The 19,674-nt window shown below is 38.4% G+C and overlaps 1 protein-coding gene across 1 annotated transcript in view; it reads left to right on the top strand.

Annotated features, from left to right (window-relative positions):
* Window positions 1-1,612: 1,612 nt before the first annotated feature.
* PPP1CB (protein phosphatase 1 catalytic subunit beta) overlaps window positions 1,613-19,674 on the top strand; it is a 43,890-nt gene continuing 25,828 nt past the window's right edge. Inside the window, exon 1 of the mRNA XM_042780682.1 lies at window positions 1,613-2,028. Coding sequence (XP_042636616.1) covers window positions 1,613-2,028 — 416 coding nt within the window. The remainder of the gene's footprint in view (window positions 2,029-19,674) is intronic.

Raw genomic sequence — 19,674 nt, 5'->3', positions numbered from 1 at the left:
GCTCTGGTGGTGTAGTGCCTAAGGCATTTGACTGCTAACCAGATGGCTGGCGGTTCAAACCCACCAGCCACTCCTCAGAAGAAAGAGAGGGCAATATACTTCCGTAGTGAATGATACTTCTTCGGAAACCCAAGGAAGTATATGGTTGTAAGAATTAAATGTGTACAACGCTTAAAACAATAACAAGCACACAGCGATCTCAATACGTGTTAGTTATTATTAGTGATGTGTGTGTGGGAAAAGCATTGCCTTGTGCTTAGAGCAGCACCTGTCTGAAATTTGGAAAAAACACCCGAGAAATGAGCCTTTGGTCTGGCCATTTCTTAGAACAGGCCAAGAACTCTGGCTTGCCTAGATCAGTTACGTGGCTGGCTACTCTTCGTCCTGCCTTTCCAGAGGCAGTCTGATGTGGTGGAAACAACTAGATAGCCAGTATTTCTAAGCCTCCGTATTTCTCCTCTCCCTTTTTCCTATGTGTCAGACGTAAAGATGTTAAGTTTTTACTTTCTAGGAGCTTACTGTCGAGTATGGGAGATAAATGTGTATCATTTACGATGCAAGGTGATTAAAAAAATTAATTGAAGTGTGAACAAAAAAAGCATTGTGGAAAAATAGTATCCACATAGTGATGGAGATGTAAAAGCGATATTCATTTAAAACATTCTTACTGTTGATCCTTCCAATACCCACTTTAACATTTACTTCATCTAGGGGCCCTTTGGAACCTAGCCTTGCGAAACAGTGGTGTACCAAAACCCCTTGTTTACAATGTTAAACTTTTCCAGTAGAGGAACACCTCCCTGCTTCCCACACGCGCAAAGTGCAGGGTTTCAAACATGGGTAAGTGCATTCAACGCTTCCTGGTTAACGGACACACGAGAAATTGCTTCAAAACCGGGGAATGAAGCCAAGCAACGAAGAGAAATGCTGGCAGGACACAACCACAGCGTCTGCGTGAGCCACGAAAAACCGTAGGGGCGGGAAGGACCAGGCGAACGGCAACACCCCTACGCGCGCCCTGCGTAATGGGAGCTTCCTCGGCGTAGCAAAAGCCCAGCCCTTCCGAAGCGTTTGCGCAGTCGCGGTGATTCGGCGCAGTGGAAGTGGAGGGAACGGGCGACGCACCTGCGCTAAGGCGGCGGTGACGGCGGCCGTGGGCGAATTAGGAGCAGTGCGATTGCGCAGAGGCCGAAGAGGCGGGGCGTGGGGGGGCCGCGAAGGAGTGCGCGCCGCGCCGCGCCGCGCAGCGCCTGCGCGGAGAGCTGCGTGGCGCGGTGGCGGGTTTGGCGCTGCGGGTGGGGCCGTGGCGGCGCTGGTGAGCTTTGCGGAGTTGGGCGGTGCCGAGGAGGAGGTGCTGGCCTGGGTCTGACTCGGCCCGGTTTGTGGGGCCCCGTCTATTTATTTATTTATTTCGTGAACCTGGGAGTGTGCGCGCGCTCTCACTGCTTCGTGGGGAGGGGGTGGGGGGAGGGCCCGGGAAAGGGGGGAGCTGGAACGGGGGTCGAAACGCCGCGTGACTTTTAGGTGAGAGAACGCCGAGCCGTCGCCGCAGCCTCCGCCGCCGAGAAGCCCTTGTTCCCGCTGCCGGGAAGCAGAGTCTGGTGCCGACAAAATGGCGGACGGGGAGCTGAACGTGGACAGTCTCATCACCCGATTGCTGGAGGGTGAGTGCGGAACCCAGGCCAGTCGGGGATGGAGGGAGGGGGCAACCCTTCTCATCTCCACGGTTCCCCTTCTACTGCCGAATCCGGAGGGGACCCTTTTTTTCCACTCTGTGAGAAGCGTCTCCGAAGGAAAACGGTGCGAACGAGCGGAGGAGGGGGCAAGGAGGCTTGTTGGTTCGGGGAGCGGCCTCCGAGAAGTCGGGCTGGAGGGAAGCTGTGCCCTGCGGGTCACTGGGTCACGCTTAGGGGATTATTTTATTCGGGACCGAGGCGTGCTGGTCTGGGGTTATGAAGAGCCTGTCTGTGGGGAGATCGCATTTAAGAAGGGGGTGCTGGGTTCTCCTCGCTGTTGTGTTCGTCTCAGGTGACCCTTTCCAAGGAGGGTGCAAGGATGCGTGTACGTGGAGTGTGTATTCCCTGTTCGCTTTGGACATTGGCCTTTGCTGCCTCAAATTGTTGTTCCTGATGTGAATTTCATGAAAACCTCTTTAATATGATTGTTTAATCTGCCGTTCAGTATTGTCATATGATATTATAGAGTGAACTCTTTTTAAGGAGAAGGTAAAATTAACGGAAACTGAATACCTACATTATTTAGTTTTTTTAAAATAGATAAAACTCTTTGATCGGATTGAAGATTCAGGCAAAAAATCCGAAAAGAAGATATGTTTGCTGAAGGGATTGGTGTTTGGGTTTGAGAATTTAACAGGTTTAAGTGGAATTTAATTTTGAACAAAGTTAGTTAAGGTCTGTTGTAAAGCTTCTGGTGTGTTTGAAAGGTAATTTACAAGTCGCCTCGGTATTTTAAGTTTCTGGGCCCTGACAGTTTTTATTGCATAGTTTTATGTTGGTGGGAGAATTGGGGGCGGAGGTGGCGGCTGGGGAATAGGGAAGAACTGGAGAGGGAGTTGAACATACTGATTTATTGCAGGAAAATTTTCGAAATTAATTGCAGTCTTTTGCCAATGAGTCTCTGTTCCCTAAAGTTTGCGTCATCACTAATTGCTGTGTGAGTGTGTCAAAGAGGAAAAAAGTAAGCCTTTTTAAAATTTAGAGTCTTCTTCGTCAGGTACAGTCAAAGAATTGTATATGTATTGACTGCTATTTGCTTTCATATTTTCTGGAGATAATGATTTAAAATCATGTACAGTCAAAGAATTGTATATATATAAACTACTATTTGCTTTTATATTTTCTGGAGATAATGATTTAAAATCACTACACTGTAGCAGTACGTACTTTTTTGGAAACTCGCCAAAGAAGATATTAGTTCCTTTTTTTCCAACTATATGTCAGTATCTAAAACATCAGTTCTGTGTGTACCCGTTGTGTAACTAAATACAGTTATTCACTCCAGATGTGAAAACCTTCCAACAGTCTAAGGCTGAATAGGAAGCAAAGTTTTACCAGGAACTCTTCTTTACCTTTTCCTTTACTATGAAGTTTTCCCTGGGAGGCCCCCTAGTGCCTGCAGTCAGTGTTGACTACTTCAGACTTTGTGGACTTATTTGTGAACATCTTGCTGGATCTTTAACTGTGAGAAACTTGTTTTGAAAAAAAAGTGTATAATGTTTGTAATTGTGCATTGTTCTGGGAGGGAAAAGTAGGTTTTTTGGAATTTTAATATTCTTAATCTTTGGGGAAGTTTAGACCTACCACCATTTAACTTTTAAACTTTGCTTGTAGACTTAAATATTTTTACAATCTGATGTTTGTATATCAACTTCTTCATGTTTATTTACTTTAAATATTTGTATACATTTATATACTTTAAGGCATAAAAAAAGCATATCTATGGATTTTTAAATGTTTGAACTGGAACCTTAAGTTACTGATGGAAAAAAAAAAATAGTGGGAAAAGTAGCCTAAGTGATTTCATTTGTTTTTGTATGTATAAATTAAAGTTCTGCTCTCTTTTTGGACAGTCTTTTTTTGGTAATAATTCTAGTCCAGGCACATTTTCCATTTTCAAGTTAACAAGTATTTATTGACCTCTGTGCCAGGCATCAGGAATCTAAAGATAAGATACAATTTCACTCAAAGAGCTCTCAGTCTAAACAAGTGATTCTTGGCCTTTTTCCAGACTCCTTTGTGTTCGTATGTTCAGCACGTTCCCATTTGTGAAGAGTTCATTAGTTCTTAATTTCTCGGCAAGCGTATTTAGTTTGATATTGAGCTCCTTGAGATTCTTAAGTTCTCCAGACCTCTCCTGCTGCCACTCCCTCTCCCCCCATTTACACTCTTTCAAAGATACATCCAAAGCATACTTAATTTTTCTAGTGAATAATTGTTTATAGTCTTCAAATAAGACAGTTGTTTTAGTGCCTTGATTTTCAGTGGTGTTAAATGCTAACCAAATTTAACTCAAATTCAAATGATGGTATTTTGTAGAGCTATCTAATAGAATAAATATCTAGAGTTAGGGTTTTTTGTTTGTTTTTTAAGTCTCAAATGAAATTACAAGTTAAGATTTGGCCAGAATTTCTCTACATTAGGGGGAAAAATTAGCAGCACATGATCTCATTTTAGAATGCTGATTGTATTTCTACAACATATTCTTGATTATTTTCTTTTGTATTTTAGGTAAGCATACTTTTTGCCTATCATTGCTGTGCTATTTTCAAAGAGCATTTGGAACATTTTAATAAAGTATTTTTATGTTGTTAATGTAAAACTATATACTTAAGTATGTTTTGGGGGGTTAATTTTTACTTAGAACTAAAAGTTAAAAGACATACCATACCACTTTACCTCTATAGTGATCCTGCTACCATACTATTCTGGGTTATCATAGTCCTCTGACTGATTCTTTATATTGAAACTAGTTCATATGGGTATCCTGGAAAATCCCGTGAACACTTTTTATTTAGATCAGTGATTCTCTAAGGAGTTAGGATGGGAACGGGATTATCACCTGAGGAACATTTTTCAGACTATAAATTCTGAATTTATTTTGGAACAGATGAAATGGGATAAGTAAAAACTGGTGTATTTGGGAGGAGGTTTGTAGGAAAAACTCACCAGTGATTGGGATAGTGCCATTTCTGTTCCCATCCACCAACTTCCAAACTAGACTTGACCCAACTGTTAAAAATGTGGTCTCTCTCGGTTGATGATGATTAATAAATGCCTTTATATATAGGGAAATAAATATATAACTGTGTGTATCTGGGATTTGCTTTTTTCTGATTATGAAAGTAAGGCATGCTTATTGTAAAAAACTTGAATATTAGTGAAATAGAGAGGGGGGTGAAAGTCCTCCATAACCCCACAATCCAGAGATAACCTTTTTTAAAATTTTGATATACTTTTGTGTTCACAAAGGAGCTCTAGTGGCACAGTGCCTAAGGCATTTGATTGCTAACCAGAAAGTTGGTGGTTCAAACCTACCAGCCACTCTGTCGAAGTAAGATGGGGCTATCTATTTCTGTAAAGATTTACCCCCTTGAAAACCCAGTGGGTGTCTCTGAGTCAGAATCAACTCGATGGCAGTGAGTTTTTTGTGTTCACATATGTTATAGAATACTTGATGCAGTTTTATGAGTTTTTCATGTAGTAGTATAACATGAACATTTTTCCTTGTCATTGAAATATCTTTAGAAATACTTTAAAAGTTGTTTACTGTGTGATATAAAACAGTTTCCTAAACTGTTTTAATAACTTTACTACAAAGTTGAGCTTGAGTAGTAGTACAATGTAAGTTATGGAATATTAACACTAAGTTTACATGGCAGAATATTATCTTGCTCATATTTTTTGACCCACTAGTGGCTTTATGAAAATCTGGGGATGTGAGTGTTCTTGTTTTGTTTTTTAATCTATTTTTCACTTGACCTCAACTTACCAGATGTCTGACTTTATCGAACTACTGTGATCATTTAGGAGTCCCCAGGTCTGCAAATGGTTAAGCACTTTACTGCTATCTGAAAGGTTGGTGGTTTGAATCCACCCAGAGGCACTCCGGAAGACAGACCTGGCAGTCTGCTTCCAAAAGGTCACACAGCCTTGAAAGCCTTGTGGAGCAGTTTTACTCTGCACACGTGGAATCACCATGAGTTGGAATCCACTCAGTAGCAGCTAACAACAACGTGATCGTTTAATATATATTTCTTTCTTTTCTTGTGGACCATGTGTTCTTAAGATTCAATTAAGCTGATAAGACTAAGCAAGTAGGAAGTTTTCCTCTTATGTGTCCTTTTGGAGGTTAAAAAAACCTAGAAGGTATTTGAAAACCAAAATAGATTAATGAAACTACATTAAAGCCCCTTTTTCTTTCTTTTTTTTTTTTTTAACAGCTTTATTGAGAGAGAATTCACAAATTATACAACTCACCTACTTATAGCATACAGTTTAATGGTGCTTAGTATAGTCACTAAATATACCAGTCTCTGGAGAAGGATATCATAGTAATAGATGTAGAAGTAGAGGGTCAGCAAAAATGAGAAGAATTGACACAGTGGCTGGAACAATGAGGTCAGACGTAGCAACAATTGTGAGATTGGCCCAGGACCAGGCAGTGTTTTGTTCTGTTGTGTGTAGGGTCATTATGAGTTGGAGCCAATGGAGCGAACTCGACAGCACCTAACAACAGTATATTCACAGTGTTGTACAACCATCACCACAATAAACATTTTATCACCTTATCCTGTTAATCACTCCCTTTTTTCCACTAGTACTCGCCCTAGTCCTAGGCAATCCCTAATCTACCGTCTCTCTATGTAGATTTTCTTATTCTGGACATTCCATATATATGAAGTCATATATGTAGTATGTTATCTTTTGTGACTGGTTTCTTTCACTTAACACATTGTTTTCAAAGTGAAACTTATGTTGAAGCATGTATCAGTACTTCATTCTTTTTTATGGTTAAATAATAACTCTGTTGTATGCATCTAAAAATTCAACCCAACTCACTGCTGTTGAGTTGGATCCAACTCATTGCGACCCCTCCTTGGCAGTATCTCTACAGAAGTAGATTATGGTAGATTGTTGTATGAATATCCTGCATTTTATTTACCCATTTATCATCAGTGGACATTTGGGCTGTTTCTACCTTTTGGCTATTAGGATCAGTGTTGTGAACATTCATGTACAAGTTTCTGTGTTAACATACGTTTTGTTTTTCTTGGGATTATATCTAGGAGTAGAATTGTTGGGTCATATGCTAATTCTGTGTTTAATCTTTTGAGGAAGTACCAGACTGCTTAAAGCCCCTTTCTGATTAAATTGTTTAATTCTGACCCCAGTAGTAAATAAGTTAGCCAAGTTGAAGGAAAGTTCTAGTTGCTGCTCTCAACTTCTGCTTAGGTTGAGGAGAATGTTGTGGTAGATCTGAAGCCAGATCTGGTTTAAAAAAAAAAAAAAAAGTAAGTGGGAAATACCCACTTCCGTCAAGTCAACTCTGACTCATAGAGACCCCCACTAGGCTTCCAAGGTTGTAGATCGCCTCATCTTTCTTCAGAGCAGTCTTGAACTGCTGACCTTGTCATTAGCAGCCACGTGCTATACTCACTGTACCACTAGAGCTCCTTTTAGCGGGGGAATAGGAGAGAGCATCGGAGCGATAGTTTAATGATCATTATTTCTTCTTGGATGAGAAGTTAGAGGAGGCATAAAGTTGGTGGTACAGTTTTTAACTGATTTAGAGATTAGGGTAATTTGTTTCATAAATTAATTTCTAGCAATTGAAGGAAACTGACAGTTTGAGAAACTGGACTGGAGGTGTTTGACTTTGCTATTTGAATGCACATAGCATTTAAGGAGTTGAAGATTTTCTGGTAAATATCTAAAGATTCATTGAGATTTAGAAATCTGTTCAAATCTGAAGTTAGTGACAGGGTTAAATTAAGATTTAGGATTGTTGTTGTTGTTGTTGTTGTTTGCCATTGAGTCGGACTGACTCGTAGCGACCCCTCTTTGGGTTTCCGAAGCAGTATCACTACAGAAGTAGATTGCCCCATCTTCCTTCTGAGGAGTGGCTGGTGGGTTTGAACCACCAGCATAAACTGCATCTAGTAGAGTTTTGTTTCCCAACCCCCACCTTCTACACATTTATTTTCTAACAGTATACATTACGATAGCATAAATTCACAAATATTTCTAACAGAAGTAAGATACTCTAAATACATAAGAGTGTCAAGAGACTTAGAAATACAAATTAAGATAGATTGTTTCTGATACAAAGATTAACCTGGAAGTCTTGGCATATAGAGAAATAGGGGGAAGAAATGGTTTATAAATATCAGTAGGTTAGCCCTTGGTATGGTGGTTCTAGTGATGGATGGCGACTCCCAGTGGAATTTTTTAGGATATAATTATGATTGGATGCAAACATATACCCTCAGTCAGCCAGTGTTGCTCCCTGCAGCTTTAAATAGCCATTTCAAGGTTTATTCTCCCTGGAAGAATAGAGGACCAGTGAAAGTAGGAGAGAGAAAGAGCTCAAGGTCACAATTCTTCTACATTCCCTGCCTTACCTCCAAGATTGAATTGCGGTTACCTCTGAAGTAGTGGTTATGAGTAGGTAAAATGAGATTTTTTTTACACCTCATTCTCTTGTTATACACTCTGTAAAAGAAAGTGCTTTTTTAATTGTGATTTGAGGGAAAGTTTATAGAGCAAATCGATTTCCCATTTGACAATTCATACACGTTTTGTGACATTGATTGCAATCCCCACAGTGTAACAGTGCTATGATAGTTGGAGTTGTGTATCAACTTGGCTGGACCACAATTCTGAGTGGTTTAAGCAGTTATGACATGGATTATTCCCATGATGAGATCAGATGTATGTTTTGAGCAGCCAATCCATTGAAAGGAAGTTTCCCTAAGGGTGTGGCCTGCTTCTAATATATTTATGGACATCCTGGGGAAAAGAGCCACTCTTCTGTGGACTCTTCTGTTGTGCTGCCTGCAACTGTCCATGAGCAAACAATCCACCATTCAGCCTGGAGAGCTTGGATTCGTCATTTTTTGGAGTCAACAGCCGGTATACTGCCTGCCAACCTTGAGCTCATCAGCCCCTGCATCTGTGTGAGTTGGGTAAAGCCTCCAATTTGACATTTGATCCAAGAACTTGGGGCTTGCCAGCTTCTATAAGTGTGTGACCCATTAAGATAAATTTTTTTCTCTCTCTCTCTCTGTATAAGCTTTACTGGTTTTGCTTCTCTAGAGAACCCAGCCTAACACAAGCACTCTTCCTACTTCTTTGTTTACCATTTCCCTTCTTTGCTATTCCCTCCTTCAGAGCATTATCCCTGGGCAAATGCCACCCTTTTGATCTCCCATGGTTGATTGTTCTAATGAGTATGTACCTCACTGGTGTTATTGTTCACCTTATAGGCCTGTCTTTTGTTTGGCTGAAAGTTGAGCTATGGGAGTGAATTTATTTCCACTCTTGAAGGTTGTCTAAGGGCTGTAGTTTCAGCGGTTCCACCAATCTCGATCAGACCAGCAAGCCTGGTCTCTTTTATGATTTTGAGTTTTGTACTACATTTTTCTCCCACTGTATCCAGGACCTTCTATTGTGATTGCTTTCAGAGCAGTCAGTAGTGGTAACAGGGCACCGTCTGGTTCTTCTGGTCTCAGGGTCATTGTGGAGGCTTAGGTTCTTTGGACTAATTGGTTTCACATGTCTCTGATTTTTCTTCACTCTTCTTTGTTCCAGAGAGGAGAGTCTAATAGTTGTACCTTATATGGCCACTAACAGTCTTTTAAGACTGTTATGCCAATTGACTATGATTCATTCCTCCTCTGCCTTTTCCTGGTTGGTGGAGGTGGTTAGTTCCTGGTCTACGTGGGTATGTTGCATGCAATAGGAAAAGTTAATATTTAGATATGAAATATAAACTGCAAGATTTATGTTTCTGTGAAGGGTAGTGATTCTCCTTTATTTTGCTTCTACACTATTAGCCTGTGATTAATGAGGGTATGCAATTGTGTGGTTTGGTAAAACCCCTCCCCTTCCTGCAAATCACTGACGTTAGGGTTGTCCTTCCCAAATTTGCTTGTATCTGTGCAAAGACATGTGGAGGTATTTTAGTTATGTGTACAACCTAGGGAGAACATTGTCTTTGCGTCTTGACACATGCCTTCATTATGTAATTTCAAGACTTTGACAGTTTATTTCACCATAAAGGAATTTTATTCTCAGGAAGTTAGTAACAGAAATACCCAGCACACTTATACCAGGTTTACCAGCACACCTTTCCTGCTTTGAGCATTTGTCCAATACCGTTTTAGCACACACATACCCATTCTGCCTCTCATTTTCAACACTGAAAGAAATCAAAACTTAATTTTCATTATGAGTTTGAGAACATCAGGTATTATATAGCAGTCTCTAATGTCATATTGAGCAGTAATAATCATTCGTTTTTTTATTTTAAATAACTAGAGCAAGAGACTATGTAAGTATTGGTAGTTTTCATCAGTGGCATTTGAATATTTATCAAATAATTGAGCCAAAGTAGTGAGAGAACATCGCCAGTCTTTTGAATAAGATACTGAAAACCTGTAAGTGAGAGTAAAGTCTAAATTAGATAATGACAGAAAGGAATATATTTTATGAGTCAGACACCAATCCCAATAGTTAAGTAAATGCTGAATGATAATTTAAAAAAAAACCTCACTGCCATTGAGTTACATCCAACTCATAGCGACCCCTCCTTGGGTTTCTAAGGCAGTATCATTACACGTGTAGATTGTCCAGTCTTCCTCCCCATGATGATAATCAAGTTTACTCAATTAAATGTTTACTGAGAAATATCAGTAAGTGTGATATAGTGAGAGGATGTGTTGCATAAGGGTAAAAGATACAGCTTCTGCCTATATTCTAATTTCTGCTCTGCCCCCTTTTCTTGTACATACTAGAGATACCAACATCAGTGCTGGGACAGAGAGAGATTTCTAGGCAGAATAAAATATTAAAAAGTGATTTAAGGTGTTTTTAACATGTACTATATGCTTTCTGTTGCCTAGGGAGTAGGACAGTGGATCTCATTTTTTGAGGCTGGAACCTCTTGCCACTCTTAAAAAGAATTGAGGACCTTAAGAGCTTTAATTTATATGAGTTATATAAATTAGAAAATAAATTGAAAATTTTAAAAATATAAACTCATTAATTGATTTAAAATAATGATAACCTGTTACATTTTTCATATAAGTGCATATTGTTGTTGTTGTTATGTGCTGTCGAGTCAAACCCAATTCATAGCGACCCTTCCTTGAGTTTCCAAGGCCATATTGCTATGGAAGTAGATGTTTTTATGAAAAAGGACTATTTTCTAAAACAGGAAAAGTGAGAAGAGTGTCATTGTTTTACATGTATGCCTATCTCTTTAATGTTTGGTTTAATAGAAGACTTCTGAATTCTTGTATCTTTGTTTTGATACATTTTGGTTGAAGCATATGAAGAAAATCTGCTTATACAGATATGTAGCAGGAAAAGGAAGGAGTATATTAATACCTTTCTTAGGTAATTGTGGATATTTTTCTCTGATAATAAATCAAAAATCAACAAGTGGCAGTTTCTTAGAGGTTAGTTGCAATGTAGAATCTAAAATGTCAGTTAACTTTTAATTTTCTTAACTGGTTAAAATCCACTGATTTGTCTTGTACTTTAAATGGATCTTCTTTAATGAAGAAAACCAAAGATTCATGGAAAGAATTAGTCCTAGCAACTGGTACACCATGCAGTCTGCAGCCTATATGACTGTGAGACCAGAAGAACTAGATGGTGCCCAGCTACCACTGTCAGCTACTCAAAGGGGGATCAGTGTAGGAGATCTTGGATAGAGAGGTAGAACAGTGTGGAAGAAAACTCAAAATCATTTGGGAAAAAGAAAGCGGTGGGGGGACTAGGTTTGCTGGTCTGATAGAGCCTGGTGGAACCACTGAGACTATGCCCCCTAGCTGCCCTTCACGTCTGGAATTGAGCCCACACGTATGAGTTGAGCATTTACCTGAGGTAGATACACTCCTTGGAGAGAACAATCGTGGGAGAAAAAAGGGCTGTTTATACACAGGGAGACAGCTCGGGACAGGAGTGCATGGAGGGATGGACACAGGGAAGAGGTAACTATGGGGAGGAAGTGGGAGGGGGAGCTGTTGCATTGTGGTAAATTGTAGTCAATGCCATGAGACAAAGTGTATGTGAACTGCTGTATGGAAAGTGAATTTGCACTGTACATTTTCACCCATATCACAATTTAAAAAAAAAAAAAAAAGGATCTTCTTTAATTCTCCATGATTTTGTAACTTGCATCAGTTTTTGGAAAATACTGATCTGAATGTTAACACTTTTTTTATATACATCCCCCCTCCCCCGAAAATAAATAAATAAAATCACATTTGTTAATACCACAGTAACAGATCCTAAGGCAAGTCCTTGCATGGAGAGGAGAAGCTGTCAAGTTTGTGGTGTTGAGTACAAAGCCTCTAAAATAATGATTTTCACTTGAAAGCCTGAATTTTCTCATTGGCAACAAATACTGTCAGTTTGTTCTTGAAGTGACAGGCTCACTGTGTTCATTTTCAAGACCATATCTGTTAAACACCTAGGCCTGAATAATCATAGTTTGTCAGTTGTGCTTTACAGCAAAAAAAGGTGTTCGGGTTTTTTTTGTTTGTTTTGTTTTTAATGTGACTAGTTTAGCTTGGAACTAAAACTATCATGCAGGTACTTGTCTTTGAGACAACCTCTGTACTTTGCTACACAGCTGAAATACTTTATAGATACTTTCCATTTTCCTATACAAAATACTTAAGAGCTGTGTGCGTATTCAAGAGTTGAAATTTAATAAAATTGATAATTTTACTGCTTCATCAAGGGCATTCTTAAGTGAAACTGGCTTGTTTTGTTTCTTACTGCAAGTGTGTGGCACTGAACAACACAGTGACTACCAACATACTTTGGTGCCACTGATTTATGTTAAAGTGACAGCATTTTTACTCACCATTACTTTTGTCCTATCAATGCAGTTGTCAACTCAGTGAAAAAGGAATCATACTTTGAGAGCCATTGAGCTAGGGCTCTCCTCTGTTTTTGAAACATCTAGTCTTCCCGTTTATTACTTTACTTCTGTACTTCTCATTTTAAGAAGATTTAGTGGTGTAGTAGTGGTTAGCAGGCATTTGGCTGCTAACCAAAAGATCAGTGGTTTGAACACACCAGCCGCTCTGCAGAAGAAAGCAGACAGTCTGCTTCCATAAAGATTTATAGCCTTGGAAACCCAGTGGGATTCACTGTGAGTTGTAATCAATTTGATGGCAGTGAGTCTCGTTTTAGTTTGTTTCTTTATTGTAGTGGCTATTTGTTTACCAATGTATGTGAAATGATTATTTTTTTCTTAATTTAGGGTGATTCAGAGACTCCTTTGAAAATTCATGATCATTTTGGTTTGCCTCAAAAAAATATATATGTTCATGTACACACAAAGTATATACAGTACTCCTGAAGACCATCTTTTGGCTCTGAACCCACATTAATTATTCCTACCAGATAAACTCTGGTGATGTAGTACCTAAGGCATTTGACTGCTAAACAGAAGGCTGGTGGTTCAAACTCACCAGCCACTCCTCGGAAGGAAAATTGGGCAGTCTGCTTCCATAGTGATAATGCCTCAGAAACCCAAGGAGGGGGTCTCTATGAGTCGGATCTGACTGAATGACAGTGAGTTACCAGACAAACTTAAGATGAATTGAAATTACAGCAGCTGCCTAATTCTTTCATTTAGAACCAAATTCTACATTTTAGCCAATTATAAAATTTTTCTTTTCTGTTTCTTAAAGCAGACTTATGTGCTCAAATATGGAGGAACTGGTGGGGAAAAAATAAGTAAATCTGAATTTGTGTTAACTTGCCATTAATTGGTATGTAACTTTGAGTGAATCTTTTTGTGGGGGTGGGGTTAAGTGGAAGTTAAAATATCCAAGGTTAGTTAGATTACTAAGATTTCATTGGACAGACATGCATGGATGATGGAGTTAAGTTTCTTTTTATCGCCATCCTATTGATTTTAGAAAGGCAGTTATAAGTAAGAAATTACTGGGGAAAATAGCAGATGGTTATTGAAAGATAAATTTGTGTGTGTGTATGTACACACAGTTATATATAAAAACACCCTTTGTAATTTAAAAGACAAATTTGCATTAGAAGAACTTGTATACAATTATATGAAATTCAAAATACAGTGGTTGAGTAAAATAATGGTGAAGAAAGGAATTATTTTGAGGGAAGATAACATTTTGCTTACTTGGGATTCAAAGGTAGTGTTCCTTATGAAAATTTGATTATAAACCAGTTAATGCTAACCTGTGATGAGATTTTACACATTTTATCTTGGAAGATGTCTTTTCACAGAGATTGTTGTTAGTTGCCATTGAAGTCGATTTTGAGTAATGGCAGCCCCAGGTACTGCCAACTACTAATATCAGTCCACAAACAAACCAAACCAAACTCACTGCCATGGAGTCAGATCCAACTCATAGGCGACCCCTGCTTGGGTTTCCAAGGCAGTGTCACTATGGAAGTAGACTGCCTAGTCTTCCTTCCAAGGAGTGGCTGGTGGGTTTGAACCACCAGCCTTTTGGTTAGCAGTCAAATGCCTTAGGCACTATGCCACCAGAGCTCCCTATCAGGCCACAAGCATATGGTTTTAATTGAGCGTGTGGAAAGCATTAAATAAATTTATTAGATTTTTGTTATTTGCCTTTTAGCATGTTATTGCAGATTGATCATTTCCAATAGAAGTTTTTTGCTCTATGGACATCTCCTTTGCATTTGCATCAAGGTCTGAGAAGCAATACTGGAACTATAGTTTAAGCTCAAAAAATTTATCCACTGCAAATTTGTGTGGGAATAAAGATCTCGCTTCATATTTTAACTTTTGGTAGCATGGGAAGTATATGAACAGTTTGATAATATTTGTGACTCAGACAACATTAGTTGTCAAAATGACTTAACCACAATATAATTTCATATAAAAGCATTGTTTTACCTTGTAGTTCTTTTTTGAATTCACTAAAGGACATTACGAAATCTGTGGCAAAAAAACATTCTAAAGTCATTCAGTGCTTGATAATACTAATTGACGTTGAAAGTGGTTATTCTCATTCAGAAAAATTTCAGTCTTATCCCTGAACTCAAAAAAAAAAAAAAAAGCCTTGAAACTTTACCACTGCTAAGCCTGCTGCCTGGTAGGACAAGTCAGGGTATTCACTTTCTGTTGCTTACAGATATTCACAGAATTGGCAATGGTTAAGTCCATGAGAACAAATGAATTATCATACTTCAGCAGATTTCCACTTCAAGTTGTTATAAATTAGTTTTTTCTCAGCTTCTTTGAAAATATTCAGGCCTGTAGTTGCCCTGTATAGAGTATCAGTAACATCTGTTTCGCATCAGGAACCAGAGAAAAATATTAGAAATTGTTTCTCTTGCATTTTTGTTTTTATTTTGTTTATTGATATTGCTCCATTGTCCTCAACTCTTTAAGTGCTGTTCTTGCCAAGAGTTTAATAGTCTTAAACAAGTGCATTTTGTCAGGATACATTTCTTCAGCTTCTCCAGTCAGACAAAATTTAATGTACTCTTCACTAATAAATAAGCCAGTTGGAGCTTACTTTGGTAGCAACTTCCTTTTTATTTCTTGAAGAAATTCTGTGACGGTAGGATTTATTTTAAATTTTCTTAGTATTTCAGACAATTGCTTTCCTATGATGACTGTTTAGTCTCATAAAGTGGACACAAGTGACGTTATTTTAGCAGAGTTATAATTGCAACAGTGTTTTGCTAGCTGACTTTATAACAGAATAATACACACTCCACAAGGCCTTAAAAACACAACATTCAAGTCTACTTTTCTTTGACGTGATGGGTATTCACTGGTAGTAAAAGTAAAATAAAATATCCTGGTATGGCAATATGTGTGGCATTAAAAATGTTGTTAAGTTGTAACTGCATTTCTGCAATTCATAGTACACTGAACGGTGAAGCAATGAGAATGCCATATATAGTCTCTATTGCAACTACTCGATTCTGTTGTTGTAGTGCAAAAGCTCCCATAGACAGTTCATAAATGAAAGAGTGATTATATTCAGTAAAACTTTATTTTCGTACACGGAATTTGAAATTCGTATGTTTCTGTGTATGTCAACAAAGTATATTCTGTTTTTATTTTTTTCCCCAACTATTTAAAAAATTATAAAAATCATTCTTTTTTCATAAACCGTGTAAAAGCAGGCAGTGATCCAGATTTGGCCTAAAGGTGATAGTTTTCCAAACCCCGGTGGTGGTGGTGTTGTTTCCCCATTTATGATGTAAACATGATGGTGCAGAAAGGTACCTCACTCTAGGAGTCAAGAGACCTTGATTCTCCCATCAAAGTTGTGTGACTGGTTAAGTCAGGTAAAATATGTAGCTTGGATTCATTATGTCTAGCCATTGGCAGGGTATCCTCAAAATTCTTTATGATTATTTTAATTTCCAGCATGTAGCCACTGATCGTATTTTGTGTGCCTCTTCTGTTCTTGCACAGCCATTTCATTGTTGAAGAGCCACCAACACAGGAAATTATTGAGAGCCATGTTCTTACAGAGACAGGAAGCACCTAACAAGACATTGTCAGTCACCCTGGCTTTTTTCCTGGAGACATTTCCTAGTTTGTCATATGAAGGAATAAAGCCCAAACAAAAAGCGGTAGTTCTGGGCTAGAGAGAGGTTGAAGTTTGAGGCTGCCAAAGAAGTTACAAGTGAGAAAATAAGGAGAAGAAAGAAGGAGCCACATACAAGCTAGTCTCAAAATCTATAGTCAGGTTCCCTAAAGTCATTGATTGATTAATGAGCTGTATGTGTCTAAAAGAAGATCCCAAGTAACACAGCAGGAAATGGCAGCTGGGAAACTAAAGATCTGAGCAAGATAATTCAGTATCTTCCTAGTGCTAGGGAGGCAAAATTTGAGGTTCAAACCCTCCCAAGTTAGAGTGACCTTACTGTACCCTGGGTTTTCCATTGAGACCCTGTTAGGGCCACTTGCTAAGACTGAAGGCAAAACTGAAATAAACCAGTCCTCAGGGCAACCTAGGTGAGTCATTGGTATTCTTATAGTCTGCCAAAGGAAATAACCTTCTTTGGAGGAAAATGTCATCCAGAACCTCTACTGTTTTTCCTTCATGATTTAATATTCCATCTAGACTGATAAAGCTAATTGACTAGTAATCAAGAGAAAAAACATGAAAACAAATCCATAGGTAATTAGATATTACAATTATTACACAGAAATTTTTTAAATAGTCAATATGCTTATGATAAAAGAGGAAAAGATGGAGAATTTTATCAGAACCCTAGATGCCATTAAAAAAGTCAAGTGGAAACTCTAGAATTAAAAAATATATATACAAAACTAAAATGAATTTTGAAATTGTGTTTAATAGCAAATTAGAAACATTAGAGGGTTAGATTAGTAAACTGGAAAACAGTAGAAGTTACCCAATGCTAAGAGAAAAAAAAATGAAGGGAAAATACAGAAAAGTACATGAGAAAAATGTGAGACAATGTTAGACCCATGAAAGAACTAACATTGTATAATCAGAGTCCCATAAATAGAAAAAGTAGAGAATGGGACAGAAGAAATACTGATCTAAGAATGTTCCAAAACTGAGAAAGATATAAAAACTCAAAATCAGGAAGCTCTGTGAACTCCAAGCAGGATAAATACAAAGGAAACCATATGGAGACCCATCATTGACTTAACTGCTAAAAACCAAAGAAAACAAAAATCTTAGAAGCTGCCAGAGGAAAATTGTCATTACCTTCAGGGGAAACTGTAAGAATGAAGGCTGATTTATCACCTGAAATTATGGAAGCCAGAAGACAATAGAATGACCTCTTTAAAGTGCTAAAAGAAAAAAATGCTAACCTAGAATTCTAAACCTAGTGAGGATAGCCTTTAAAAATTAAGGCAACATAAAGACAAACTAAAGCTGAGAGAATTTATTGCTAATAGACTGACACTGAAAATACTAAAAAAAGTTTTGTGTTGAAAGAAAATTATCTCAGATAAGAGCAAAAAATTTGCAGGCAGGAATGAATAATAATAATGAAAATAAAAGTATGTAAATTAATACTGGCAGTTTAAAATCATAACTATGCTTTGTGGGGATTAAAATAGGTAGAAGCAATACATGATAACTCTACCACAAATGCTGGAGGGGGAGGTTATTACCTATGAAAAGTCCGTTTGTAATTCTAGAGTTAACCACTAAAAAGGAAATTTTAAATATATATAATTTAAAAGCTAGTGGAGGAGAGGATGGAATAAAAAATTATTACTCCAAAGGAATGCAAAAAAGAGAAATGAAGGAGTGAAGAACTGATAGAAGAAATAGAAAACAAATGACAGGATATGATAGACTTAAACCAACTTTACTCATTATAGTACCTTTACTTTTAAATGAACCTTACTTTTAAATTTACCTTTAAATGAACTAAACATTCAAATTAAGATAAAACTGAGAAGACAAAACTGTGTAGTTGTTTACAACAACATAGATGGGTAAGTAAAAGAATGAGAAGTATATATCATGTACACATTAATTAAAAGAAAGCTGATTTGGGCTATTTTAATATCAGAAAAAGTAGGCTCTAAGGCAGGAAGTATCATTGGAGACAATTGCATTGCATAACGCTAAAAGGGAGTATCAAAAGAAGATGAAGGGAATGCACAGAACTGTACTAAAAAGAATTGATCGATGTTCAGCCATTTCAGGAAGTAGCATATGATAAAGAACTGATGGTATTGAAGAAGGAAGTCCAAGCTGCACTGAAGTAATTGGCAAAAACAAGGCTTCAGGAATTGATGGAATACCAGTGGAGATGTTTTGGCAAACAGATGCAGCATTTGAGATGTGCACTCATCTATGCCAAGAAATTTGGAAAACAGCCATCTGGCCAAGGGAAGAGATCCATCTTTGTGCCAGTTCCAAAGAAAGGTGATCCAACAGGGTATATGTGATAGTTGAAGATGTGTCAACTTGGCTGGACTCCAGTTGTGAGTGGTGGTTCCCATGATAGATCACATGACTGCGTTCTAAGCGGCCGGTTGGTCTAGGGGGAGTTTCCCCAGGGGTGTGGCCTACCTGCAATACTATCCCAGGGACAAACTGGAAGAACGGCATTCCGGACTATACACTTCCTGGAGCGAACAGCTCGCTGCTCGCCCTGGAGGTTTTCGGATTTTTTCTTTGTTGGGAACAGTGACCAGCGCACTGCGTGTCAGCTTGATTCTCTCGGCTTTACTGTGCTTACGGGAACCAGACGACTCCGGGCCCCATCTCTCTCCAGAGACGAACATTGTGACTTGAACTCCTCTGCCATGCGTGCGAAAGCCAGACGGCCCTGGGCCCCATCCCCCTCCAGAGACGAACTTTTCAGTTTGAACTTGTCGGCTTCTACACGCTTGTGAGCCATTTATCTAAGATAAATTTCTCTCTCTCTCTTTCTCTATAAATATATATATATATACTTTGCTGGTTTTTGTGTTTCTCTAGAGAACCCAATCCAACACAGTATAGAAATTATGGAATAATATCATTACTATAACACACAACTAATTTTGCTGAGAGTAATTCAAAAACATTTGCAACAGTACATCAACAGGGAATTGCTAGAAATTCAAGCTGAATTTAGAAGAGGACGTGGAAAATCATTTCTGATGTCAGATGGATCGTGGTTGAAAGCAAAGAATACCAGAAAGATGTTTATCTGTGTTTTATTGACTATGCAAAGACATTCTGTGTGGATAACAAGTTATGGATAACATTGCAAGGAATGGGAATTCCAGAACACTTAATTGTGCTCATGAGACACCTGTACCTAGACTAAGAGGCAGTCATTCATACAGAACAAGGGGATACTGCATAGTTTATTCAGGAAAGGTGTTTATTTTACTTATTCAATCTGTATGCTGAGCAAATAATCTGAGAAGCTGGACTATGTAAAGATCTTGGCATCA

The sequence above is a fragment of the Orycteropus afer genome, unplaced genomic scaffold (assembly GCF_000298275.1).
Source record: "Orycteropus afer afer isolate SDZICR_OR568_19922 unplaced genomic scaffold, OryAfe1.0 scaffold00054, whole genome shotgun sequence".
In the NCBI taxonomy this organism is placed as follows: domain Eukaryota; kingdom Metazoa; phylum Chordata; class Mammalia; order Tubulidentata; family Orycteropodidae; genus Orycteropus; species Orycteropus afer.
This window is presented reverse-complemented; position numbering and strand designations above follow the sequence as displayed.